At 38.3% G+C, this 27,178-nt stretch overlaps 3 protein-coding genes and 1 long non-coding RNA gene across 4 annotated transcripts in view; 1 reads left to right on the forward strand and 3 right to left on the reverse strand.

Annotated features, from left to right (window-relative positions):
- Positions 1-11,393: 11,393 nt before the first annotated feature.
- Positions 11,394-12,639, reverse strand: LOC144663971 (uncharacterized). Its single transcript, XR_013572708.1, has 2 exons — positions 12,291-12,639; positions 11,394-11,925 (listed from the first exon to the last, which is right to left on the reverse strand). It is a non-coding gene; the product is annotated as an uncharacterized LOC144663971 (long non-coding RNA).
- Positions 12,640-12,855: 216 nt separating this feature from the next.
- Positions 12,856-19,071, reverse strand: LOC144663970 (selenoprotein S-like). The gene is made up of 7 exons (XM_078525068.1): positions 18,823-19,071; positions 17,695-17,832; positions 17,040-17,146; positions 16,557-16,646; positions 15,656-15,722; positions 15,172-15,228; positions 12,856-13,871 (listed from the first exon to the last, which is right to left on the reverse strand). The coding sequence occupies exons 1-7, from the start codon at positions 18,947-18,949 to the stop codon at positions 13,849-13,851; spliced, it is 609 nt and encodes a 202-aa protein (XP_078381194.1). The 5' UTR covers positions 18,950-19,071; the 3' UTR covers positions 12,856-13,848.
- Positions 19,072-20,838: 1,767 nt separating this feature from the next.
- On the reverse strand, positions 20,839-24,528 carry LOC144662083 (uncharacterized). Its single transcript, XM_078522822.1, has 3 exons — positions 24,452-24,528; positions 22,788-24,098; positions 20,839-21,892 (listed from the first exon to the last, which is right to left on the reverse strand). The coding sequence occupies exons 2-3, from the start codon at positions 24,040-24,042 to the stop codon at positions 21,189-21,191; spliced, it is 1,959 nt and encodes a 652-aa protein (XP_078378948.1). The 5' UTR covers positions 24,043-24,098; positions 24,452-24,528; the 3' UTR covers positions 20,839-21,188.
- A 760-nt stretch (positions 24,529-25,288) lies between these two features.
- Positions 25,289-27,178, forward strand: part of LOC144662107 (uncharacterized) — a 16,089-nt gene continuing 14,199 nt past the window's right edge. The window contains exons 1-2 of the mRNA XM_078522849.1: positions 25,289-25,425; positions 25,574-26,033. Of these exons, the coding sequence (XP_078378975.1) occupies positions 25,419-25,425; positions 25,574-26,033 (467 nt within the window). The 5' untranslated portion in view covers positions 25,289-25,418. The remainder of the gene's footprint in view (positions 25,426-25,573; positions 26,034-27,178) is intronic.

Raw genomic sequence — 27,178 nt, forward strand, 5'->3', positions numbered from 1 at the left:
TACATTACTGGTCTATCCTGGGCTAGTCTGTGCTGAGACGTTGCGTGACACGATGTTTCCGCGAAAATGAATTCTGGAAAATGTATCGATTTTCACACAAATAAAAGTGTTGTGGTACGCATATAAAACTTATGACATGGATAATCTTACCCCAGGAGTGCGTCCTCTGACATTAACATCATCTACATGGGAGAAGCATTGAATGAACATGTAAGCATAAAGCTAAGTAATATAAGGACAAAAGAAATGCACACAGTGTGAGTCTTACGTACCACAGAGACTTCGCTCCTCGACAAAGATTACTTCTGGAAAACAATCATAATTGAAAGCAATTTGTTACGACAATAGCACTTCAACAAACCGACAAATTAATAAAGAAACAACTACAATGAACATTTAAGACGAAAAAATCACTCAGAAAGGGAAGTAAAGCGACTGAAAGTACGAAATTTAACTTACCATCATCACTCTCTTCCATGACGGCCTCGTGTGTCGTGAGAAAGTGCGCCCGCGAAAAATTGCCCCGGGGAAATCTCGCAAACAGGCGGGAAAAGGTAGTAAATCGCGCCAAATACGAATTCTTCAACAATAAACCTTTCTTAAATCCTTAACTCATAATCCTGGGACGAAATCGACATAGAAGGATTTAAGAAAATATAGGTATCCTTCATTTTATGGAATATATTTACTGTTTGTTTGTCCAGTTTAACATAGTTTGGTTGAGATAACCATAGTTAGTATGAGACTGAACATGCCTAACGGGTGGAAAATTCGACTTTTTTTAAAAAAACGGCAAAGACAGAATTAAATTTAGTTCATAGTAACAAAAAGAAAAAAAAAAAAAAAAAAAAAAAAAAAACAGAAAAACATCTCGTTCCGCCGTTTCTCGTTCCGCCGTTACGCCGTTCCGCGTTCCGCCGTTACGCGGATTACTAACAACCTCTACAAGTGTTTTTATCACCTTGAGAAAAATGGAAAAATGGAACTGTTTTGCAAACATACATGTATGTTAAAATGTTGCGATAACTTAATTAAGTTGCTGTTGAGTTAGCATTACCTATTACTTTTTTTACAATATTATGATTACGAAGAATTCAAGAAACAATTTTAATGCAAGAAAACAATTATAATCATTGTATTAGTTGCTTTTTGTAGAATAATGTATTTAACTATGTATTTTAAAGGGAAACAAGGGTCTAGAAAATTTTTACCTTAAATGAAAGTTCATACGATGAAATTACTGAAAATAGTAATTATTTGCTTTGACATCCAATTTGTTGTCAATAATCGGGACAGCAAAATAGTCATTTTGCTGCCGTGAGCGGCCATCTTTGTTTTCCCATCATGCAAGCGAGGCTATGACGTTGCATTAGTCAAGGATTTAGTGGGGTTTTAATAGTGAACAGCAAAAGTGAGTCGCGCTTGTCCCAGAAATCAAGTCAGATGGAGCCATAAACCTGCCTACAATACGACACGTCCTTCGAGGAAGAAGTTGACTCGAGCCGATTGCTCATCAAGAAGCTTCAAGATCAACCTGTAATAGTGGAATCCGACGCCGACGGCCCTACACAATCGCATCTTGGCAATCGCGACCGGTGTAGCTGCAACAATTTCCAAGTTTAGCCCACAAAAACAGAAACTATTTGTTACCAGGAGATGGACATTCTGGGTTTAATACCGTCTGGCCCTCCAAGGTTTAAATTGAACCTTTCGAACTTTTACTCAAAGGTGGTTGTTAGTAATCCGCGTAACGGCGGAACGCGGAACGGCGTAACGGCGGAACGAGAAACGGCGGAACGAGATGTTTTTCTGTTTTTTTTTTTTTTTTTTTTTTTTTTCTTTTTGTTACTATGAACTAAATTTAATTCTGTCTTTGCCGTTTTTTTAAAAAAAGTCGAATTTTCCACCCGTTAGGCATGTTCAGTCTCATACTAACTATGGTTATCTCAACCAAACTATGTTAAACTGGACAAACAAACAGTAAATATATTCCATAAAATGAAGGATACCTATATTTTCTTAAATCCTTCTATGTCGATTTCGTCCCAGGATTATGAGTTAAGGATTTAAGAAAGGTTTATTGTTGAAGAATTCGTATTTGGCGCGATTTACTACCTTTTCCCGCCTGTTTGCGAGATTTCCCCGGGGCAATTTTTCGCGGGCGCACTTTCTCACGACACACGAGGCCGTCATGGAAGAGAGTGATGATGGTAAGTTAAATTTCGTACTTTCAGTCGCTTTACTTCCCTTTCTGAGTGATTTTTTCGTCTTAAATGTTCATTGTAGTTGTTTCTTTATTAATTTGTCGGTTTGTTGAAGTGCTATTGTCGTAACAAATTGCTTTCAATTATGATTGTTTTCCAGAAGTAATCTTTGTCGAGGAGCGAAGTCTCTGTGGTACGTAAGACTCACACTGTGTGCATTTCTTTTGTCCTTATATTACTTAGCTTTATGCTTACATGTTCATTCAATGCTTCTCCCATGTAGATGATGTTAATGTCAGAGGACGCACTCCTGGGGTAAGATTATCCATGTCATAAGTTTTATATGCGTACCACAACACTTTTATTTGTGTGAAAATCGATACATTTTCCAGAATTCATTTTCGCGGAAACATCGTGTCACGCAACGTCTCAGCACAGACTAGCCCAGGATAGACCAGTAATGTAAATTTATCGTGCCTTAAAAAATACCCATCTCTTGCAAATCATAGATAACACTTTTCACTTCTTCTTTTCTTTATCTAAAATTTTCATTGTGGTATTCAGATTGTCCAAACTACCCTTCCCTCCCCCACATGTCACGCATTCTGTAGCAGTGGGGTTGTTGGAATCGATTATTAAAATAATGATAATAATAATAATAGTAATAGTAATAATAATAATAATAGTATTATTAGTCGGCTGTTTTTTTAATTATTAATCTTTTTATTGATTTTTTAATGATTGTGTGAAATAAAGTATCTGATCAATTGTAATTTTTTTAAAAACATATATTATTATTATTATTGCTATTATTATTATTGTATTTATTTCCCTTCACTTCTATAATACATAATGTATATATTAGTTCACCTACCTACTTACCTACCTACCCACCTACCTCACTTCCTCCCTCCCTCTGTCTGTTCCTCCCTCTGTCAGTCCGTCCCCTCCCTCCCTCTCTCCTTCTCTCCCTCCCTCCCTCCCTCCCTCCCTCCCACCCTCCCTACCTACATGTACCCACCTGCCTGACTGCCACCCACCTACCTGCCTGCCTGCCTACCTACTTACCTATCCAACAAGGGTATGATCATATAACAGAGAATACATAATCTGTTATGTACTAAAATATATATTTGACGTCTTCAGATTGGAGATCTTGCTGAAAATTTTAAAAGTTTGAGCCCAGTGAAGTCCAGACCTAGAAGCACTGCAAGGTAATATGTTGTTAAAACATTGGACATAACACACATTGGACTCTTTTAATGAGCTAGCTTACAGAGTATAAATAGTCTCCACCCAGTCTGAATATATAAAACATGCATATAACTGCACATGTTGTTTTCTATTTAATAGCTGTTATATGAAGAAAAATAACAGATCGTTTGTTTCTTTTTTCTTTTCAATCTTGGCTTAGCATACCAGTGGCTAGGGCTTCAAGTGATTCCAGTGATTCTAACGAAAGTCTAGAGGAGTGCCCTTGGACAAAACAAAGGTAAATTTCATGGATTTTAAATTAAATAATTAATTAATTAAGAAATAAATAAATAAATAAATAAAATGTTCATTAAGGTCACCATAACCTTAAACTGATTTTTTTTTTCATTTCTTTTCACTTGAACGTTAGACACCACTGAAAATATACGATTACTTTAAGTGTAACATTAACATGTAATAGGTTTCTTTACTTTAAATTAAATATCTACCAAGTGCTTCAGGATTTTTTTGTGGAGATAAATGATATAGTGCATCCATGTGCTTTCAATTATAGTACCAAAGGCTCTGCAGACAATGTTGACGATAAAGATGCCCCTCCCATGTCCATGTCATCTAGTAAAGATGGTGTTGTCCTTCCAAATGAAAGCGATGAACCACAGTTGTTTAACAGCGACAGAGAAACCCCAATTTTTGTGAAAGGAAAAACAGAGAGCCTTTCCTTTGAGAAGGTTTTAGACATCTTGCTGAATGAACACAACCCCGATTTTGTTTGCACTAAACAACCAATGCATTGCCAACAGAATGTAAGCTTCTTGATTCGGACATCAAGTGTGCGAGTAGAGGATCTTCCCTATGACGACAATGGAGCATATGCCAACAAGGGCTGCCATACCTGGACATTCCGTGTTCGTAGAGATCCAAAAGGGGAGCTGAAGAAGACTTTCATTGCAAGGCGGTACGTTAAAGGTGGAAGCGATTACGTCTACCTCAGAAGGAAATATCGCACAAGCAAGTCATGTGAAGAGTTTCGTCAGTTCGTGTCATATGCCGAGGACAATCAGGGTAACACCATTGGTGGCATTGCTCTTCTCCAGTACAATTTCCAAACAAAGGAGAAGAAGTTTGAAGTTCTTGCTCACGGAAATAAGAAGGATAAAACTGTACCTTTTCTACCTACCAATGTCACAACAAAAGAAAAGATTAAAGAGGCAGCGTGCACAACCAAGCCAATGAAAGCTATGGCAAAGATTGCCCAAACCTCTTCCCTTATTGACGCGACAGATAGTGCGAGCACACCACGTGATCGCATGCAAATATACAACATGCGGAGACAAACCAAAGAGAAGGAGAAACAAGAGAATGGGATACCTGGCTTAGAGGCGCGGAAAGATAAACTTTACAGTTTGATGCTCATGGCCAATCAGGAGTTGGATAGTGAGGGCGAATCCTTTATACATGGTGTGTCAGCCTGGCCAGAGGCTATGTGCATCACTGGTCTTCCGTATCAATTTCACGATATCACACGCTTTTGCTGTGGCCCGTTACAGTTTTACCCCTTATGCATTGACACCACCTTCAACATGGGGGAGTTCTACGTGACCCCTACAACGTACAAGAACCTTCTACTCGAAAATGTGCGTGATGGTAAGCCACCAGTCTTTATCGGGCCAACCCTGGTACATATGACAAGAAGTTACAGCGCATATTGCCACCTTGCAAGCAAACTGAAAGAAGTCGAGCCCGGAGTTAACGATCTAAGAGCTTCCGTTACTGATGGTGAGCCAGGCCTCATAAAAGCATGGAAGGTGTTTTATCCAGAGTCTTGCCAGTTGCGGTGTGTAAAGCATTTTACCGAGAATGTGAAGGACGAGCTGAAATCAATAGGCATCAAGGGAGAAGCACAACGTGGCTTTCTCAACCATATATTTGGTTTTGTGGAAGATGATATATACCACGAAGGTCTTCTGGATGCCAATGATGATGAAACCTTCGATGCAGTTCTAGCGTCTCTAGAGCCTGAGTGGAACAAGAAGGAACGGGAGCTTCTCCCCGAAGGATGTGAGCCAAAGTTCTTCAACTGGATGTCAAAGAAAGCTGATATGATAAAAGGGAGCTTATCGGCAGGAGTTCGTCTGAAGGCTGGTCTTCAACCTGGCGAAAAGATGACAAGCAATGCAGCTGAAGCAGGCAATCATGTATTGAAAGAAGCAGCAGACTATGAAGAGATGTCACTGCCCGAATTTGTAGTCCTAGCCAAATCTGTGGCATTAAACCAGCACCAAGGGCTTGTACGAGCCATACTGAGGAAGGGACAATATCGCTTTAAAGATGAGTATTCTTATCTGGAAGTTAAGGAGCATGTGTGGATGCACGGTATGACAGTAGAATCTAGGAGGAGGCACGTTGCCAAGATCCTGAATCTTGAATTAGGTGCAAGTGAAGTCCCAACTGAGCCAGCAACTAAAACAGGGCAACTTTCTGTTCCATACACCAGTGCCAACTTGCAGGTCACAGAGTCAGTGTTGTCAGCAATTTGGAACAAAGCAAGTGAGTATCTTATGAAGCCTGACAGCGTCGTTCAGCTTCCTAACGAGGGAGATGGCGAGAAGAAATTTTTTGTGTACAGTCGATCCAAGCCAGACAACCCTAATGTTGTAGCAATTGGCCCAAATGGGAAAGTGAGCTGTTCATGCTTGATGTACCGTTCAACGCCAAACATATGTTCTCACTCGGTAGCTGTGGCTGAAAGGGACAATAATTTGGAAAACTTTCTGAGCTGGGTAGCTAAGTCAGGAGAGCCTAACTTGTACAGGTAATGATATGTACTCATATGTAAGTTGCATAGTGTTATCGTCCAAGAGAGAGTAGTTCTGAAAGGAACTGTTGTTGGTGACTGATGTTTCGACAACATAAGCGGAAGTCATCTTCAGACTCTCTGAAGATGATCCGCTCAGCTTGTCGAAACATTAGTCACCAACAACCGTTATTTTCAAAACTTCTGTCATTTGGATGATCACATATGCGACCTACTGATACTCCTGCTTTCAAACCATTTACTATGATACTCGTATGTATTATAGACTTATCTGCAGTACAAATTTTGTGCAAATTGCAGAATACAAATTGGATCACAGTGAGTTATGCATTAAGTGAAGATACATATTATAAATATGTGGTCTGCTTACCATATTGGAGCATGAATTATGTTTATTGTTTATAAAATCGCAAATGTTTCCCAAGGTTGTTCCCTTTAATTGGGAAATTAGAAGGGGACAGCCCTGTGAACGACGTTGCCTGTTGCAAAGAAAAACCGTCCATTTTCATGCGGATAGTAATTCCTTCGTTAATTAATTGGCTTTGGTTTCGTTTCTGTGGTGGTAATTTTGTTCATTTATTCCACAAAGGAATTTTCCGAATATAAAATATAAATCGTATATGTGTCACTTTTGATTTCACATGAGACTAACTTCCGAACCCGTTTATTTGACCAGGATGACGTAAACAAAACATTCATACCAAGTTAAAACCAAATAAAGTGAAGTCTTAAGACTTACCAAAAATGCATCTTGATTTTTCCAGGGGCTCCTTTCCTTTGCCATTTACGGAGATGAACCTTACATTTCGCTCTGCATTCGTTACTTTTAATGTAGGCTGTACAGTTCTCTATTTTCCTGTGAGAACGCCACCGACGAATACTGAAAACGGGCCGCCATCTTTGTTTCATTCACGGTTGTAACCTGGGGAGAGGACGAAAATCCACCCCAGGGGTGGTGTGCTGGATTATTGTCCTCTCCCCAGGTTACGCTCATAATAAAGGCAAAGATTCAGGAACGATTCGGTGACGATCTCACGGGAAAATAGAAGACTGCGAACAGACTAATTTTAACAAATCCAACTAATCCCGAAAGTGGTTGTCTTGCCCACAAGCATTATACTTTAACTTATCTGTCACGAAATAAAAATATCGAAAACGTTGGTAATTGCGTTACTCTTGAGTAGTCACGAAAAATGTCAATTTAGGCAAGCTTTTCGGCCAGTGAGTTTGTTCATGCAGGGTGTGCGTGATAGATAAACGGGTATATTGGTTCGGATAAAAATCTGGGTTGAATTTGTCGTGTTCCCCTCAAAACCTTTTAAGTAACCCTTAAAACAATGCCAGATCGTATGCTTAAGAAGAACCCTTTTTATTCCCAATCGTTTTTTATTGTCATTATACTTTCCTTCATCTCAGCCCAATTTTGTAGATAGAATGTTAGCAGCCATGCAACGAACGGATTTAATCAGTCTAGTTAGAACTAACTGAAATACAAGCTACGGTTTAAAAGATTTTTTTTTTGCTTTCTTTGTTTTCGGACGAAAATGTCCTTTAGTAAGATTCTCCCACGCTTCATTCCCGTTGATTGCTTTTCGTTGATCCCACAGGTTGTCTACCAGTAACGTTAATGTGAGAGCAGCAGGCCAAAAGGGGGGAAACCGAAAAGGGCGCGAAAATCGACACCTCCAGTAACATCAACATTGACGGTTCCATTACAAGAAACGCTAGCGCGAAGATGCAGTTATCCCTTAACAACTTCTCAGAAACCTCCCGAGAGTGACCAGCTTTCTTCACCTCCTGATGGGATGAACATTCAAGGTTGTGCAGCGCAGATTTTGCCTCCAGATCACCAGCTCGGTTGGAAGCCAGGAAGTAGAACAGCACAACACTACTCCAGTCCGATAGGTAGTTTTCCGGTGGAAACACCCCGCCAGACCTTCAACGGACCACAACAGTTCACTCCGACCAGACAACCAGGTGCCACATTTCAGCAGTACACCCCGATAGGGCAACCCAACAGCACATTCTCAGCATGGCATATCGGCAGCACAACCCAGCACTACACCCAAACAGGGCAAGCCGGTAGCACATCCCAGCACTACACCCAAACAGGGCAAGCTGACGGCACATCCCATCACTACACCCAAACAGGGCAAGCCGGTAGCACATCCCAGCACTACACCCAAACAGGGCAAGCCGGTAGCACATCCCAGCACTACACCCAAACAGGGCAAGCCAGTAGCACATTTCAGGAGCTAACATTAGCAGGGCAGACCGGAGGTACACTCCAGCAGTTCACCATTGCAGGGCCCAGCAGCGCTATAAAGCAGCACATCCTCACAGGACAACCCGGCAACACACTCCAGCAGTACACACCGGGTCTTACAGGATCAAAGCCGTGGCATAACAGCAACCCTTTCGTAGTTACGAAATTAAGTAACCGAGTAAAAAAATGTAGTTCTTGTCACGTAGAGTTTCGCTCCCCAGCAGGACCACCTTTCATAGGTTTGGTTGTCCGGCATTCTGAGCGGGATCAGTACAGAGATAAGTATGGCCAGTCTCGAATTAGCAGTGAGGCCAATCACTATTATCACTGCACGTTACAGTGTATCAAGTCCAGGCATCCATTCTTTCATCCGGGATTACTTCAAGTGGAAGGTGCAGATGCGATGGATCAAATGCAAATAGATTATCTGAAAAACGTGTTTGGATTCTAGACAGTCTTGGAGAGACATTTTTGTTGTGTTTTGTTTGTTTCACTGTTTACAAAGACAATCCAAGTGCACGTAGGTGCTAAACCACCCCCCCCCCCCCCCCCCCCAAACGTTTTATCTAAAATTGGGTTTTTGTTGAGATTTTAAATAACTTTGTTGATGTTGATCGTCTGCTTGCTAAACTTGGTAGGTTAACATAAGACTATATGCCAATCATTTTGAAAGACTCGCTTGTAGAACTTGTCACTATGACGTCATAATTGATGACGTCACACTTTTGTTAAAATTAAAGTTAAGAATTGTCTTAATTTTTAAGATAGAGCGCGTCAATAGAAGTTGAAAACAGAAAACAGTTTGTACATACGACCAATACTGAATGAGATATGACATTTTGAAGTTGGAAAAAAATAGAGTCAATAAATGGGGCCTCCCCCTTGTGTAATAAACCCAACTTTGACTGCCTTTTTGTCTTAATAGTAGTGCAATTGGCATTGCACATTGGTTGTATTAATGCAGAAAGTAAAAGGGAAAAGAAACTTTATGGAAAAAAGATTTTCTGTCATTCCTGGAAGCATAAATGCATATTTGTGACGTAATAAAAGGTTACGTGACCAAAAAGTCCTTCGTCATTTTGTTGTCCTGAAGGCAAAAATGAAAAAATTAAAACCATACGATTTTTAGGAACAGTAATAAGTCTTTTTTACCAGAATACCAGCACAGCTAGAAATGAGCTGATTTACGCTCTTTCTGATATCACATGGAAAGCAACGGTTCTTATCCAATCGCCGAAGTTAAGCCCTGTTGGGCGGGGTAAGTACTTGGCTGGGTGACCAACTGAAAATACCCCTTGTTGTGGGCTTTTCATTTCTGTTTTTTTTTTTTCATGCGAAATCAGTAACTTTACAGGCCTTTCTATTTTTTTTGTGAACGGCTTTGTTGACTTGCTTCGACTTTGTACGTTTTATTGTCTCGATTGAGTCTCGCTTCTCCTTGAAAACTTCGCTCTAGATCGACTTCGAAGGATAAAGAAGATATGCATGCCATTTATTTTGTGAGATATATTAACTGTTTTTTGTTTTTTTTTTGTTAAAAAAAAAAAACAGAAAAAAAATGTCGTTACGCCGTTTCTCGTTCCGCCGTTACGCCGTTCCGCGTTCCGCCGTTACGCAGATTACTAACAACCCTCAAAGGTAAACATTTTAATACAGAGATACCTTACGGAACCAGCACGCAAGCCACTTGTCAGTTCACAAATGCGACTTTAATGGTGAGTTGTTTTTTTATTTGTAGGAGACAACTCGAGAAAAAAGTAAAACATTGTAATTTTTCTTTCAGTGGTAAAATGACCAATAAATTCTACGCGACGTAAAACATTTTTTTTAGACGACTGCATGCGATGCGAGACAAAAACTAATTAAATTACTAAAAACTAATTAATTATGAAGTCGCGGTGGATTTTCTCGGAAATCCTACAACTTGTAGCTTCGTATTTTAGGCTACTAACTCATCCTAAAAATGGTACTACGATTTCCAGTTGAGTATGACGCGAACAAAGTTTGGTGACGAAGTTTCAACATAACAACGGCATTGTTGTCAAGCGCAAACTTCTCTGTTTCCATTGGTAACTTGTCGTTACAGGTACTGACCGCCAAAGTTCTTTTATACAAGGAGGACCTCTCGGGAAACAGGGCAATTTTTTGATTGGCTAATTTCGATCCAAGATGGCGTCAGTTTTAATTGAGCAATTTTTTGATTGGCTAATATTTTGAAATTTCGATCCGAAATGGTGTTAGCTTTTGTCAGCTTTACGAAACGCTAAATGTTCTTCATTTCAGTTCGCGAATTATTCATTTTGCACTTGAGAAAGATATATTATTTAAAGCTGAAGGAATTCTTAAAGCTGCTAGAAAATCCCTGGAGTTGGAAAACGATAAAATTTCAGTTGAACAGGAACTCTAACGAGGAAGGTAAAGTGACGCACGTTAAACATAACGTCAACTCTCAACACAGATCTGTTACCGTCGATATAAAACAGCTAAGGCATAATATATTTCGTTATTTGTTTCTTTTATCGTTGTCTCTGTGTATATATTTTTTATTTGAAAGCGTAATAAAGTGTTGCTGACGATATTTGTAGACGTTTGTATTTATTTAAGCATCGAGATTGTCGAGCAAGGCAGTTACAAAAACAAATTTGTTACCAATGGTAACAGAGAAGTTTGCCCTTGACAACAATGCCGTTGTTATGTTGAAACTTCGTCACCAAACTTTGTTCGCGTCATACTCAACTGGTTTACCGCGTTGGAAATGAAAAGAAAAGAAAGCTTGATTGAAAAAAGTAGAACAACAATGCTATGGCAACATTCGCTTATCGACGACTTTTAATTAAGTCTTCGCGTTGTTCCGAGTTGTCGCCAAAGCCTATTATAATTATTTGCACGCACGGCAACTCAGATGTTTTATTTTTGCTCACATTTCTACATTGGCTACAGAGCTTGAATGAGATGTTTTTTCATCGAGTTTCGGTCAAACAGATATCAAATTAGAGTAGCGTAGAAGTTTCATTGACCATCGTCGTAACTTTGATGGCCTTAGCTTCGCAAAAATTTAATATTGTGTTTTGATTTCATCTGAGTATAAGTATTTTCAGGGAAATATTTTCGCCCGATCAGAGTCTAAAGTGTCTTTATTTTCTTCTTGTCTTGCAGTTTTCGTAAACGTAAAACTTTGCGACTCTACCATTCCGGGCGCCAGAGGTTTGTTATTCTACGTGAAAAATATAAATAAAGCCATCGCAAACCATTCGCCGATCGGCTCATGGTCGCTCATGTTCAGTGATATGTGCCTGATTTTTAAAACGATTGTTAGCTCAATACTAGCTTGACAGACTATATTTTCAGAAGTGTAGCTGAAAATGGTAGGAATAGCTTCCTCCTTTAGTGGCGGTTTGTTTTCCTTTTGTTCCAAATAGCTCCGTCTGTAAGGAAATACATGTACCAGTCAGTATAAATATTGGTAATCTCAACTGCGTGACACAAAGATCAGAAAGGCGATGATAACAATAAACAGTGTAATATCCCTACGAGACGGGAGGATTCCTTAGATTTAGCAACTATTCCTGAGACAAAATAAAATAAAACACTGGCTGATTGTGTGTGCTGCGGCTTTTTTCGTGAACAAATCGATAACAATTACATCGCCGCTTACGGTCAGAAAATTCGTGCTGATTTCAGGAACAAATTTAGCATATCCACTTAAAAATAAATGTTATAAACTCGGAATACTGCACACTACTTATCATGAGGATGCAAAATGTAAAGTACATGTAAACAATTTACGTACCTGGAAATCTTGCTCGTAGTCATTTTATAATTAGTGTAAAATGATCGGATCAGAGAAAACAGTTCCCGCGCTTCGGTCATTTACCGCATTTACCCTCTCGTTTATATGTCTTGGCGTGCCACTTTTTTCGATTTTTTCACCCTCAGGAACTTGTGAAGGGTGACCCATCCCTTAGTTTTTTGTATGTGTTGCTGCAGCCAGCATCCAGGCAGCGAACCATAATATTCTGGGCTTTATTAGATATTACTTTTGCACCGAAGATCTGGGTCATTGCAAAACCAGCTTTGACTAATGCAACGTCATAGCCTACGTCATTCAAGATGGCGGCCGTCGGTGTTCGAAAGCGGTGATTTTGGACGATTTCAAAGCCCTCTTGCTAAAATTCAAGGCGGCGCTTCACCAAATGACAACTATTTTTGAAGTCCTGAACACATGGGCTTTCATTTAAGGTAAAATTTTTCTAGACCCTTGTTTCCCTTTAAGTAATAATTAACCTAAATCTGGATAATATTGTAAAAAGGACGAATAAAAGACAATCAAAGCAAAATAAGAGTGTCAGTAGTAATTGTGTTTAACAATATTTTTTAATTGTCTTTAGAGAATCTCTTAAGTCTATAATATTATGTATTTGCACTTTATTTCCCTGAGTCTGGGGCATGCATGAGGACCTGTTTAAGGGTTATACTGTAATACGAATACACATTCTGTAGTTTTACACTAAGAATTAAAAAATTGAATTTAGACTACACCTGGATGAGTTTGAACGTTAGCTTATATCAAAATTATTTTTCCTGTAGTGAGCTACAACAATTGAAATAAAATACAATACAAATTCCCGACTTAAATCAAGCCACCCCCAGTGATGGATTCATTTTTCCCAACCATTTGAAAATTGCTCTGTCTAACATCAGTCTGCACTTCTCTTTTAAAATAATATTTCTTTACTACCTCAAATAACCCAAACTTAATTTTTTTCAAATATACACAGTTTAAGGCAACATTAATTTAATTCTTCTTGACGGTCTCAACAGTCTAGGTATTTCTGAAGACTTGCTACTTTATTCTTAAAATGTAGCAACATGGTCAAGAATACTGTTTACACTTTTTTTATCAATAATTCAATATTTTAATTGCTTATTAAAAGCTCACTAGGTCCTGTCTGGTTTCCAATTTTGGTATAAATACTGTAGAAAGTCTACTTAATTAAGTAGTAATTTATTACTAAGTAAACATTTTTTTAGTTTTATTTACACAGAGAACTTCTAGTATAAGCATCAATTAACCTTTTCACAAATCGATTGTGTTTAAAAGGTAAATATCATAAACTCTGTTTGACATACAGAGAACTAGAAGAAAGTGAACTCCATTAATTGATTTACATTCAGGTCTATATATATAACTACACAACAACCCACCAAATTACCAACAAACTTGCTACTTACATTATTAAAGGCAGCAACTAAATTTCTCTACAAATAACAATATATTACCAGTATATTACTATTTACAGCATAGTCAAGTCTAGATTGGTATTCAGTGACTGTGTGTAGATTTAACCTCATCCTCCTCCTCCACCAGCACCTAGAACAGTGAAAAATCAGTCAGCTAAAAAACACACATAAATTAGATACCGGTACAAGTGCAACACGTATATATTTTTTTTATTTTTTTTTTATTTATTTCTAGTGCATTACATTTAAAATCTCAATGCCCTTACAAGTAAAAATATTTAAAATTACAATAGGATAAAAATACTAAATTCTTAAAATCTAAAGTTCATTAAAAATACTAAAATTCATTATAAAATACTAAAATTCATTAAAAAAGAAAAGAAAAAAAATACTAAAGATCATTATTGAATAAAAACGTTTTAAGCTTGGTTTTAAAAGTGTCAACCGATGGAGCACTTCTCACATCAAGTGGGAGACTGTTCCACAATGTTGGCGCGCAAGATGAAAAAGCGCGCCCACCGTAATTCTTGGTCTTAAAGACTGGTAAGGTAATGTAAAGTCTGAGCTTAATATATCCAGTACCATTAGCACCAAGTGATTAAAAGGTTTGTGACTCTCTATGGATGGGATGCTAGTCCATTACAGTTTATTCCCCAATATTATACCTGCCAACTTTTTCTGGGTCAAAGGCGTGAGATTTTTATCTTGAAAGTGCTAGGATTTCCGGAGATGACACGACCAGTTCCGAAGTTTCCCAACGATGTCCGAAGTATTCCGAAAACATTGCGAACATATCCCGAACACAGGCCTAGGACGCGTTTTGCTAAACACGACCACATTCTCAATGCTTTTCTTGTCAAAACTCCGACTTAAGATTTCGGGGAAAGTATCGTCATTTACTCAATTTACATGGAGTTTTTGTTTCTAGCATTGGTTTGAGTTTACATATGTTTGGAAAGTGTGCCATTTATGGTTGTTTTAACAAACTCATTAATAATTCATAAAGAAAATACAAAAGAAATTAATATTTAATGAGTATCTTTATATCTGATAAAGACACGGTTAAACTTTACGCCCACTTTTCTAGGCCAAAATAACCCCAAATGTAAATATTAGTGAAAGAATGAGTTGATCTACATCAGAAAAGTTTTAAGCCGTTCAAACTTGATAAAACACTAAGCTGCTCATTTATTAAACATTACATAACTCACATTTTTCGACTAGGCGTGAGAAATTGGTTCGTAAGCGTGAGATCGAAGTTTTCAACTTGCAGGCGTGAGACTCACGCCTAAGGCGTGAGAGTTGGCAGGTATACAATATTAATATTCTGTCGGGTTGACACAGCTAGCACTTGAACCCAGGCATCTTATTCTGGGGTCTACTGTGCCTTACACATTCACAGTTATATTAAACATAAGTATAATACTTGCCTCTTCTTGATGGTCTGTAACTGAATCCACCCCCACCCCCAGTCAATGGACTGTAATCTGCAGACAAAATATGAATAACAATTATGTCAAAATTATGTGCCTTTTTACATGGTACTGTCCATAATTTATTGCCCAGAACAAATTAATTATGCTCTTGAACACTTGCTTCCCTTAATTTGTATGAAGTCATTTGGTGGGCTCAATAACTTCAATATTAATAATAAAAATTTAAATTATCCGTAAATTGAGGAGGACAGACACTGTAATTTAAAAATAAATTCCAGATCCCATGTTTCATGTTTCTATACTTGTCAAATAAAAATCCCTGCCTGGTTTTGATGCCATGCATAGGGTGCCACTAATTCAGATCTCTCTTAGTAGAAAAGGTAATAAAATTGTTGGCTGAAATTCAAACTAACAAAAAGTAGCCTACACAGGGACACCCAAGCATTAACAAATTATAAAAAAAATCATTAAGTTCTACCTGATTTTCTAAGAGGCTTGTCAGGTTTCTTTGGTTTTGAAGAATTCTTGGAATCAGTTGATTCAGCCTAAAAACAAATTTTAAAATAAACACACTTACAGGGACGGCGGAGCAGTTCTCCAGGTGGGGGGGGCTGACTAGTGACTTTAAGTGGTGGGGGGGGGCTTAAGAGACTCTTCTCTTAATAAGTCTTTATTTTTTCGAAAAAAGTGGGGGGGATAAAGCCTCCCCCAGCCCCCCCCCCCCGGCTCCGCCATCCCTGACTTACCGTAAATGTACAAAGTCCAAAAGAAGACAAAAACATTGTTAAATGAATGAAATCCACAGAACTTAGGTCTTGAACAAGAATGAGACTTATATGTAAAGAGAATAGATCAAAGTTCAAAATTTCTTCCACTTGACCAATGACATACAGTACTTCTATGCACTCTTGCTGACTCATGTGCTTACTTTTAAAATTTGAACCTGGTCAAAGTTTCATGAGAGTAAATATCAAGAGTTTTCACTCCTTTGACATGCAGACAATGACGACGATGCAGGGATGTTGCTAAGGGCTGGCTGCCGGCTAATTTAACTGGCTGAAATAGAACTTAAATCTGGCTGAAATTTCACATGAAAACAAAGGCTTGGGTAAACTTTTAGAGCTGCCAAGGTCAGAAAGGCCAGCTGGGCTCGTTCATGAGCCGGCTTAGTGTTTTCTTCGCTACATCCCTGACGATGATGATGATGATGATGATGATAATGTATATCTTGTCCTCTGTCAGCTTGTTTGATTATTTTTTTGCTAATGATAGTCCATGAGGTCTAAATAAAGCTCTTGTCCAACTCTCATTTCTCACTGACTCTCATGTTTGTTTGATCGAGCATTAACATCAAAATAAAATATTTAATAGTTACTAACAGGAGATTTGTATCTTTTAGTGCGATATCCTTTCCCCTCTTGGTGTCTGTCCCAGTCCTCTATCTTTTCTCTCCTCTTATCTTCTTCTGACTGAAAAAAAAATCAAACAACATCACATCACTATTACTGACTACATATTTAACAAGGCACTATCGTCAAATAGTTAAGAAATACTGACTCAAGATGCATTTACTTTGTTGATGGCTCGCCACAGGGGTGGTTTTGTGTTTACTGTATTTTCTCGAATAAACGCCCGGCATTTATTTCAAACTTACTTTTAGCCTGGTGAACCCGGCGTTTATTTGACTCCGGTTGCAACGGTTTTTATTCAATCTTTTTGACAAAAATGTATCTGGCTAATACACCTACAGCTTATTATACCACAAATAAATACCTGAGGGGTCTATTTTCAATTGCACGTTGAAGACTCTGCGTTTTATTCGGTAACCGGCGTTTAATCGAGAAAATACAGAATTTACTGACCTGCATTTTGTCCTCAATAAACTTAGCAGCTTTTGCATCTTGTTTTTCTTGCCATCTTCGTCTGGCCTCCTCCATTCTTTCCTGTTGACTTGCTGCTTTTATTGGGTCTGGGGGTACATGTAAGTGGTAAGGTGGATAACAAAATTAATACTTTGACAGTAACTAGTCAGTGATTCAGGGGAAATTTTGTATTCAAGAACTATACAATTTTTAGGAACTTGTCATTGTTTTAAAAGTCTTTTATGTTACCTGTTTTTAATGTAAAAATATTTGCTAAAGAGGCCACTAACAAAAGTGTGAATAAAGAGTCAAAGGTTACCCATTTGCAAAAAGGGCACCACTTCATCCTTACAACCTCACTAAATTTCAGAACAACTGCTGGCATGATAAAGAGAAAAGTTAACTCTGAACAGTCAGTAGAATTGCAATTTTTTTTTAGTGTTTCCAGTTTCCTTTGAACACACCGATTGAAGGGACCAAGTCAGTTTAAATTATATCACAAAAATTTCCAGGACCTTGATACTAAACATAACTGGCACACAGATGATGCACACAGTTATAAAAGTCTACACGTACATGTATACAAGTAATAAAGGTTTCGTTGACTCAATAGAGAAAGACAGCTATTGGCCAGACACATGACTGTCTTACTTACCAAAGTTAGCAATTTCCCGTTGGCGTTCCCATTTGTTCTGCAGTTCTTTCCAATACGGCTTCAACTTAATCCAAAGGAACACCAGAATTACAAGACCAAGAACAATAAACCAGCCATAACGTTCCAAGAATCCCACACCTGTATATTTGTTGTGCAAACATTCTCATCAACAATTTTAGTCAGGAACTCATAAGTTTATTTTCCCTTACTGATTGGATGGCTGCATGAAAAAAGACCAGTTTGAGTTACAAGAAAATGGACATAAAGTATCTGGCCAAAATATGCCATTCCAGAAACATCCATACCCTCCCCATAGAAGGTCATTGAAAAAATCAGAGGAGGTGGGGGCTCTCAAAGGAAAAAAAGGCCTAAATTTCTAAAGGAAAGAGGAAGCTTAACTGGAATTTCTGAAGGGATGCAGGATCAGATTCAAACAAAAAAGCCTTCCATGGTCCAAGGGGTCTGGAACAACATTTATTTCATGGCTGTTGCTCCAGAAAATATCCATACTTCTCCAAAGGAGATTTTTTTCATACAAGCTTTTCTTTAAAAGTTTTGGTCTTTGAGATCCCCCTTCCATTGTAATTTCCAATGACCCCTGCCTGCAGCATCTGTACAATTTTCGCTGTCCCAGTAAACAAAAATAATAATAAATAAATTTATTTCACAACTTAAAAATGGAAATCTTCTGAGCTAAATTATCCTCACCTGTAAAAACAGACACCTGCCTAAATAATGATAATTATGCACATATTTGCACAACTGTGGGACAGATAATATTGAGCTTAAAACATAAATTAAGTTTAAGCATTTTTTGTGACTGTATAATTTTAGAATGTAACATATATTCAGAACAATTTCTAATACACAACTGCGACAAATTAAAATTATTTAAAAAATTTACTGGATTGTTGCACACAATTTGAATTTCCGGGATCAAATTACACCAACCACAACCAGCCACAAGGTATGAAAGTGCAGTTTGCAGGTTTACAAAATTGCAAAAGTTTTAGCCCATTTTGGGTTCAAAAACTGTTCGCTTAAGCGATAAAAGAGTTTGTTCATAAACCCTATAGAAACTAAATGTAATTTGGGTATTGGTTAAGAAAAAACAGACTTTTCACTTACCCAAGTATAATGTATCTACAAGAAAAGCCGGGGCAGCATTTTCAAGATGACCTGACTTCGGAACATGTCCTCCGCTCTGTTCTTCGTCAGCGCCAAACTGTGCTTTGCCGGGTTGAGGACCATCCATTTCTATCAAGTAGTAGATTTCCGTCCACTAGGAAGTCACAGGTTGCATTCCGAATGAGTAAATTTGTAGAAAAGAAAGATTTCTGCACGCAAAACAATCTTTTCGACGTGGAAAGTTCTTATTGATTGATAGCCGCTGACCAAATGGGTCGTGGAAGCCTGGGTTTAGATAATATGGGGGTGGGGTCCACAAGTAAAGTTGCTCGGCAACTTTTTGGCTACTTTTCATGTTTCGAGCAACTTTTTCCCCTTCGAGCAACTTTTTCCCTCTCGAGGCATTTTGAGCAATTTCCAGACCGAAGATCTCCGAAGTTTATCCGAGTGTTGTTCAAAGGCCATGCGAACGTTTCCGAAGATTTACGAAGTTTGACGAAGGTTTTCGAGAAACGTCTGAAGACGTTTCAACTTTTAGCTAATTCTGCACCAAAACATTACAAAACTCCTCGGCAAACATGACGTCATCATTTTTCAAGTTTTGCCCTTGATATGTTATTTAGATACTTCTTTTGCTGTAAAATTGCATAAAACTGCTTAGAAATGTTTTTTGTTTAGGAATTTAACCCTCAAAGGAAAATTAGCATATATTTAAAGAAATTATCTTGATTAGAAGCAGCGCTTTGGATTTTTTGGAGCAACTTTCGAGCTACTTTTATTACCAGAAGCAACTTTTTTGGATTTTTGGAGCAACTTTTGAGCAACGTTTTGAGAAATTACGGGCAACTTTTTGGGAAATCTCGAGCAACTTGTGGAAAGCCCTAGGGGTAGGCGAGGGATAGGGGTGAAGGTTTTGTCCAACCTCGTCTTTGTCTTTTTCGAAAAGCCGATTTCGAATCTTTTCAGTTCCCGTTCTTTTTATTACGTTCGACTGATTTCTATGCCTTCCTTTCAATATTGTCAAGAGTATCATTTCGAAGGTTTTTCTTTTTTTCTTATTCGAAAGGTTCCGAAAGGCCGTTTACCGTTTTCCATGATCCAGTTGTTTAGCCTTTTTCAAAAACCACTTGTCCAAGTACAAAAATTTATTTTGTTGTGTCTGGAGATTATCCTTTGAACATCGCCATTGCCTTGTACATTGGCACAACTGCGCTTTATCTCTACTACAATTCTCTTTAGTAGTCAAACATCCTAGGTTGCAATTTCCTTTAGTTTTCTGTTCTTACACCCGCTTTTAGAGTTAGGTGCATAGTGGCTTTCTATTGAAATCATCATGGCATCTTATTTTTCGACGTGCTAAACAAACAAGACGGATCCAAATCCGCTACTCACAGCCCACCAGCATGACCTTCTGAACTCGTGAGTATATTTGCATGAAACTAACCAGTATGCATCGGTTTTGATTGGCTCATTTCAAACAGCACGTCGAAAGACGATGTCGAAAGATGGATGCAGAAAGATAGCTATGCACGTAACACTGAAAGCCGGTGTAATTGAAACTTTATCTATGTAGTATTCGTCTCCGCGGAAGTGTTGGGGTGGGGTGGGGGGAAGATTTCACGTGTGCTCCTGTCGTTTTTGACAGAAAGCCGTTGATGAAGATTCGACTGTAAGTGCTTGGGTCGATTTCCAACGCTCTCTCTAAAGTCCAGTTTTTAGGATTTTTTATGATGGATATGTGTAGTTTTCGCAGTTATAGACATATACCTTATCGGTCAATGTTGAGGGATGCATTACAGTGAAGTGTTGTTTAATTTGCTGTGGAAGGACCCTGACTCCAAAACCAACACGGGAAATGACCTAGTTAACAGCAAGATAGAGAAACGTATAAATTTATATCTTAATTAACAAACATCGTCCTCGAGGTAAGTACAACATGTATGTAAAATGTATTTGGGGCTGAAAGCTGGTAAATAACGAAAAACAGTTTACAAAAACATCTTGCGTTTTTAAATAACGAAAAACAGTTTACAAAAACATCTTGCGTTTTCCTTTTCTAAGCGATATCCAAGAAAATCTAAGAGAGTTACGAATCACTTTAACCTTAACAAAACTGCAATTACTATTGTGACTTTTACATGTAATTTAAGCAAGAACTTTATAGCTTCTTTATAATTTCTGGGCGTAACTGTTATTTCATATTCGCATTTTTTTATATAAAATTTCAAACGTGAAAACGTTGGGCCTTCTGCTATCTATTTTTTCTTTCATCCTGTAATCCATTTCTATCCTTGCCATCGTTGGTCAACCTTAATTTTTGACTTCTCGAAATCTTACTGTAACATACCCCACATGATCAAAATTAATCATAAATCATTCAGTTTTTTGTTTTTCTTTGCACGGAAATTTTCAAACTGTTTGCTGGTTTTAAGGCATTCTTCCGCCTCCTCAGGCTCATGTTGCGTCAAAATGTGCCTTTTAAGATTTCCACGTTTTTTCAAGCGCTGTCCACAGATGTCGCACTCAAATGGTTTCTCTTTCGAGTGGGTTTTCTTGTGATTCCACAAAGCGCTGTAATTCTTGAAAGCCTTGGAACACTTATTGCATTTGTACGCCCAAACGTCTGCGTGGCGTTTTTTGTGTGCCGCAAGTGCACTAGACCAAGAAAATGTTTTACCGCAAACTTTACACGTATAGATCTTCTTTTCTTGAATATTATGGAAGCCCTTTTCATGTTCTTTCAGCGCGTTTGTGCTGCGAAACATTTTGTCACAGTGCGGGCATTTGCAAGGCTTCTCTCCTGTGTGGATCCGCTCATGGTCTCGCCGTGCGTAAACCGACCTGAATGCTTTGTCACAGTGCTGACACACGTAAGGTTTTTCCCCGGTGTGAATTAATTTATGCTTGGCTAGGTGTTGTCGTTGACGAAATGCTTTTCCACATTCGTTGCACTTGTGAGGTCTTCGGTCGTAATGAATGTTCATGTGCTGACAATATTGTGTCGTGGAAGACAAAACTTTCCCGCATTCTACACACTCGCGAGGGTTCTTTTTCTTCTTTTTCTTGATGCCTGTGGAATAAACAAACGAAATCGAGACTGTTCATAGCCCTCTTTCTTTCTCATAATTTTCTTCGAAGAGAATCGCAAGAGATCTGGAAGACAGCGCAAAACGGGAGGTGCGAGGGGGTCCCCACCCCACCCTCGCGGTTCGCTCGCTACCCTCGCTGTTTCTCTTGCGATCGTATGCGTTGAAAAAAAGATAGGCTGTGAACAGTCTAAGCGAAATCAAGCAGCGACTATCAAATTGTTATTTTGAACACACTTGAACCTCTTTAATACAGACACCAAAGGGGTAGAGAAGAGTGTCCATATTATGGAGGTGTCCTTATTATAGAGCTAGCGTTTATTTAAATTTTGGTCTCTTTTGGAGTAGTATGTGAACTAACTGTAATATTATAGAGAGGTAACTGTAAGGAGAGGTTGACTCTATTGGGCGATTGCATAAAAAATCTCTCCCCTTACTGGTCAATAAAATCTTACCCCCTTAAAATCCGTTGAAAGTGACCCCACCCCTAACAAATTCACTAATATGTGTAGACCCCTGAATAATTTCTATTAGAAATCTTAATGTGACTGCCCTCCAAGAATTTCATTAACCTGAGACCAGGCACTTTTTTTAATAAGTAGGGAGGGCATGAACTCAGGTTTGAATTTCATGAAATTTTTGGCCTTTACCTAAGTAATCCACTATTTTTCACTTATTCCCCTAAAGAATTCTTGTATGTCCAACCTTATGTCTAAAGAATTTCACCATTCCACAACTGGAAGAGGTAGTACATACATTGCATTTAATGCCATAGCCCATTACGGCTTTACCTCTAACAACATAATCAATTTGCATACCGGTAACTAATAAACTATCTTTTGAAAATATTTATTTCATCAAACCAAACTTGTCTGTTACCTGTTGGTTCTTTCGGCACTCTCTCAGCCCTCCTTTTTGCAGTCTTTTTTGGAACATTTGGTTGCAAAAGTGATGGGAGCACAACAACATCCACTTCTTGAGTAGTAGTTGTTGACTCATTGGACAACGCACTATCAGAGGTACTTGTAATGTTATTGTCACCTTGCTTTATTTCTTGAACAGTACTTTCAGCATTTGACTCTGTGATGGCTGATTGTTGATTTGATAGCTGATCATCATTGCCTTTTTGAGCAGAGTTTGAACTGGTTTGTACTGTGTCCGGTGAACTAGATTCCACAATGAGGACTTCTTCTGGGACTTTTTGACTCTCAGTTCCTGTTGTTACATTTATCGCATCCTCCTGAGTATTGCTCAACTGATCTGAACAAGCTCTATCTTTGTCACAAGCATTCCTCACTTCAAATTCTCCGACAGTTGAAAGGATTTGGACCTCAGGATCAGAATTAACTACAACACTTTTATCATTTGTTTCACCAACATTTGCTGCAGATTTCTTTTTCAAAAAGTTCCGAAGAGCCAGCTTAGTAGAATTAGTTATCTGAGTGCCTTCAACCTTCTCACTACTTGCTATGTCTTCCACTGTGTTATTATTTGCCATGCTTTCCACAATTTTATCATTTGCTAATTTTTTTACTCCTTGCGGTCTTGTGGTTGAAGCTTCCCCTTTCTGTAAAGGTTCTGTTTGAACTGGTGTTTGGACGTACACTCTTGGAACAACTTGTCCATTTTGGATGAGCATATTAAACATATCTGATGGCCTTTGTTGTTTTTGTTGAGCACTTGAAATTGATGGCTGTTGTGGATTTGAAATCGATTGCTGTCGTCGTTGTGAAATCATTCGCTGTCGTTGATTTGAAATAAATGGTCGCTGTGGTTTTGAAATTGACAGTTGTGATGAATTTGTCATTGATTTCTCTGAAGACTTTCTTTTTGTCACATGAGTATTTATTTGTTCAATGACATCACTTCGCAAAGTTTCCTGTGTTGCATCATTTCCACTTGAGCGGTTGACATCATTTGTAAATGATATCTCAGCTGACACATCTGGGTCATCATGTGACCCTACTTGGCAATGAGCCACATCACCAAATTGGTTACCAGTCCTTTCTGACGTTACCCCATTTCCATTTTCACTGGCTTCTTCTGACCCAGGCTGAGTGAATTCAAAGATGAAGTTGATGGTGTCAGAAGGTAAGGTTATAGTAGAATTAATGTTCACCTCCATTTCTGGCATTTCTTAGCTCTTAATGTGTAATATTTAAGCAAGATATCGTCATATTTAGAAGAATCCTATTGCAAGAAAAAAACATTACATCATTCAAGTTGAACTGCATTATAATTAATACAACTTGATTAAATGATTAACTTGATTAGTGAAAGAAAAATAAATAACGGTAGAATGACTGATAAAATTACTTTAAGAAAGAGATATAGAATTGATGTTAGTTTTCGAAGACGATCGCATATCGGGTTGGTGCACAAGACTCGCTGATGGCGCGCGGATCGATGCAACGTACAAATCAGTTATTTCAACCTACTACGTAACGGTGGAAAAATGTACGCCTCAAGACCTTCTAGCTTGTCTCGCCGGTAATACAGTTTAAAAGCAATCTCTATTCGAACAAATTATTCTTTAATCTTACCAATCATCTCAGCTTTGATCCCAACAGAAACCAGCGAAGAAAGATCGATTTTCAGACCAAAGTAGCCGCCATTTTTGAGACTCGTTCCCATGTGAGAGAGTAACCTGGGAACGAGTTTTTGTGTACCATGTTGCGTGACAGATCAACGTGACATTGTTTTTATGCTAAAAAAAATCTCAAAAGAAAACACTTTGGTACAGTATCATCAATATTGGTCGGGTTTTTCGTGGGGCTGAGTACCATTGTAACTAAGAGAATGAAAAAAATATTGCCAAGCCCATAATGATTCTCCTGTTGCAGGCTTCTTTATTTCCAAAATTTAAAGAAGAAGAAGTTATGATCGATTTGATTTGATGTGAAGATTCAAAGTCGTTTTGTCCTTGACAACAATGGATCGAAAAATTTCCATAAAAAAACCATTGGCTCGATCAAACAAAAGCAATCGAAAACAGGTTTCCACACAGCAGTTGCGGAATAAAAATAATCATGTGAAAATCCATTTACGTCAGTAATAATGTGTCGAATAATTTTATTTTTTGACTAGCAAAATTTTCTGGCAATGCTGGCAGCCCGCTTGTAAATAATTCATCGAAGACTTCGAAGCGGTTTTGACCAAAGTTAGTGTTATTTAATTTTGCTTAAAACCTTACCGACACAGAAAAGATAGACAAAATCTTTGCCGGGCTTGGTCGGGCAAAACAGGGCAAAGCGGACGCCATATTCTGCATGTCGACGTTACCCCGGATAAACAAGATGTGGGGAAACCCCCTTCTTCCTCTATTCTATCCAATCACAAACAACCATGTAGATAACATATGCATTGTGTATGATCTCTTATTTCGCTTCAGTAGTCGGTCCATGAATACTAAAAACATGTCTTTCCAGTTTTGTGACAAGAACATATGAAGTATCCTTGGCTAAAAGTTGAAATGCTGAAGAGAAGGATCTACAAAACACTTCATAAAGGATGGCAGGTAGGTTTGTAAGGAATGTCGTGTATGAAAGCAGCTGTGAAGAAACTAAATTTGCTGTGTTTGATATATGGAAACGATTCAACATTGAATCACATTTTAATTGAAAGAATGGCTACTAGAAAGTGTTGAAACGTTTGGTTGATTTCAGGAGAAACTCGAAAGCGTCGCCAAAGGTCTACGTCCAAAAAACAAGGAACAATTCTGGATCAGCTAGAACAAGAATCAAGTTCTGCCCTTGAAGTAAACAAGACGCCTCCTACTGATTACCCTTGCGTGACATTATCAACCGATCATGAACGAACGCCGGGACGAACGGTGTCGGCGCTAATCAGCGCTACATCTTCGTCGTCGGATGATCTCGGTAACGATAACGGAAGTAAAGCTAAATCAAAGAAAAGAGCGATTGAACACGATGAGGCGGACACCCGAGTTATAGAAGCAACGTCTTCGGCGACATCGTCCGGTTTGCATTTATTGAGTGACACAGCCGAGCGGCAGTCACACGCAACGACCGCTGTAGTTGCTGGACAATCAAACGACTGCGTGCGGACTGTGGCGGAAACAAGCCCAATGCCTGATGTATTTGGTCAAGACGATGATGGCGACACGTAAGCCTTGAAGATTTTTATTTTTACTGTTTCAATCCAGCTTTAAGTTCTGCGCACCAAAGCTCTATACCACTGCAACTTTATAACTGTCAGCACAATTTTTAAATTACGCGGATCTTCTTTAATTTGCTTTTAATGCATAGCCAAGGGACGTGCAATATCCACCACTGTAAGGCCGAAAGTCGCATGAGTCTCTTTGGTGTCCGTCGTTAGCGATGTTTGTTTTGACGGTATTTTTAAAACTCAAAATGGGACAACAGAGTTACTATGCAGTACGTTGAATTTTAATAAGTCGATGTTCAATGACTCTTATTCACAGAAGTCCAAAAATAAGATTTCGCGGGTTTTATATCTATAATACGTCATCACAAGATTCTTATCCTTATAAGAAATACTTATAATATTTCTTTTCCGCACACTGAACACTGATAAAATGCGCGCAAACTCTTAAACAAAAAAATTGCTTGCGTTGCATAATTTTAGGCGGAACTATTTTATAAACATACCAGAACATCAAGGCTCATGCAAGTGAAGCAAAGATTTCATCACCAGTAATGACGATTTTAAAGTGATGCCACCATGAAGGCGGTGTCCGGGAGAAAAAGTTTTTTGCTTTGATTTACGACAAGAAAAAAATTATTTTTACTTGTTTTAGTTTTGTATTAGTTTTCAAGGAAATAATTGTTGCGCAGAGGAAAAAAATTCCTTAAGCAGATCGATCCTTCTTTTCAGAGATGCAAACAATATTTTCAAATTCTTCGGTTTTCCTTTTAATTTCGGTTACATGACCAAATTAAAACTATGCCGGAATCTAGCCTGACATTTATCACCTTTATGCCATTGCAAATCATTTGAATTCTATGGGTTTCAAAAATCGTGCAGTTACAACAGAATTTGGACACTTTTCGGATAACGTATTTTGTTTTAATTTTTTTCCTTTATCTTTTGGATATGTGTTTTTACAAGATTGTGTTTCAAGCCAATATATTTTATCATACGATGCGTTTAAACGTATTTCATCATGTGATTTCCGTATAGCAACCCAACATTTTAACAATTAAAAGCCGCATATCACGTACCAGGAGTTTTAGATCGTGCTTTAAATCATGTTTGTTACTAAAAAATGTGCGACTTTATAAAGTGTC

The sequence above is a fragment of the Oculina patagonica genome, chromosome 8 (genome assembly GCF_052425735.1).
Source record: "Oculina patagonica isolate OP01 chromosome 8, crgOcupat, whole genome shotgun sequence".
In the NCBI taxonomy this organism is placed as follows: Eukaryota; Metazoa; Cnidaria; class Anthozoa; order Scleractinia; family Oculinidae; genus Oculina; species Oculina patagonica.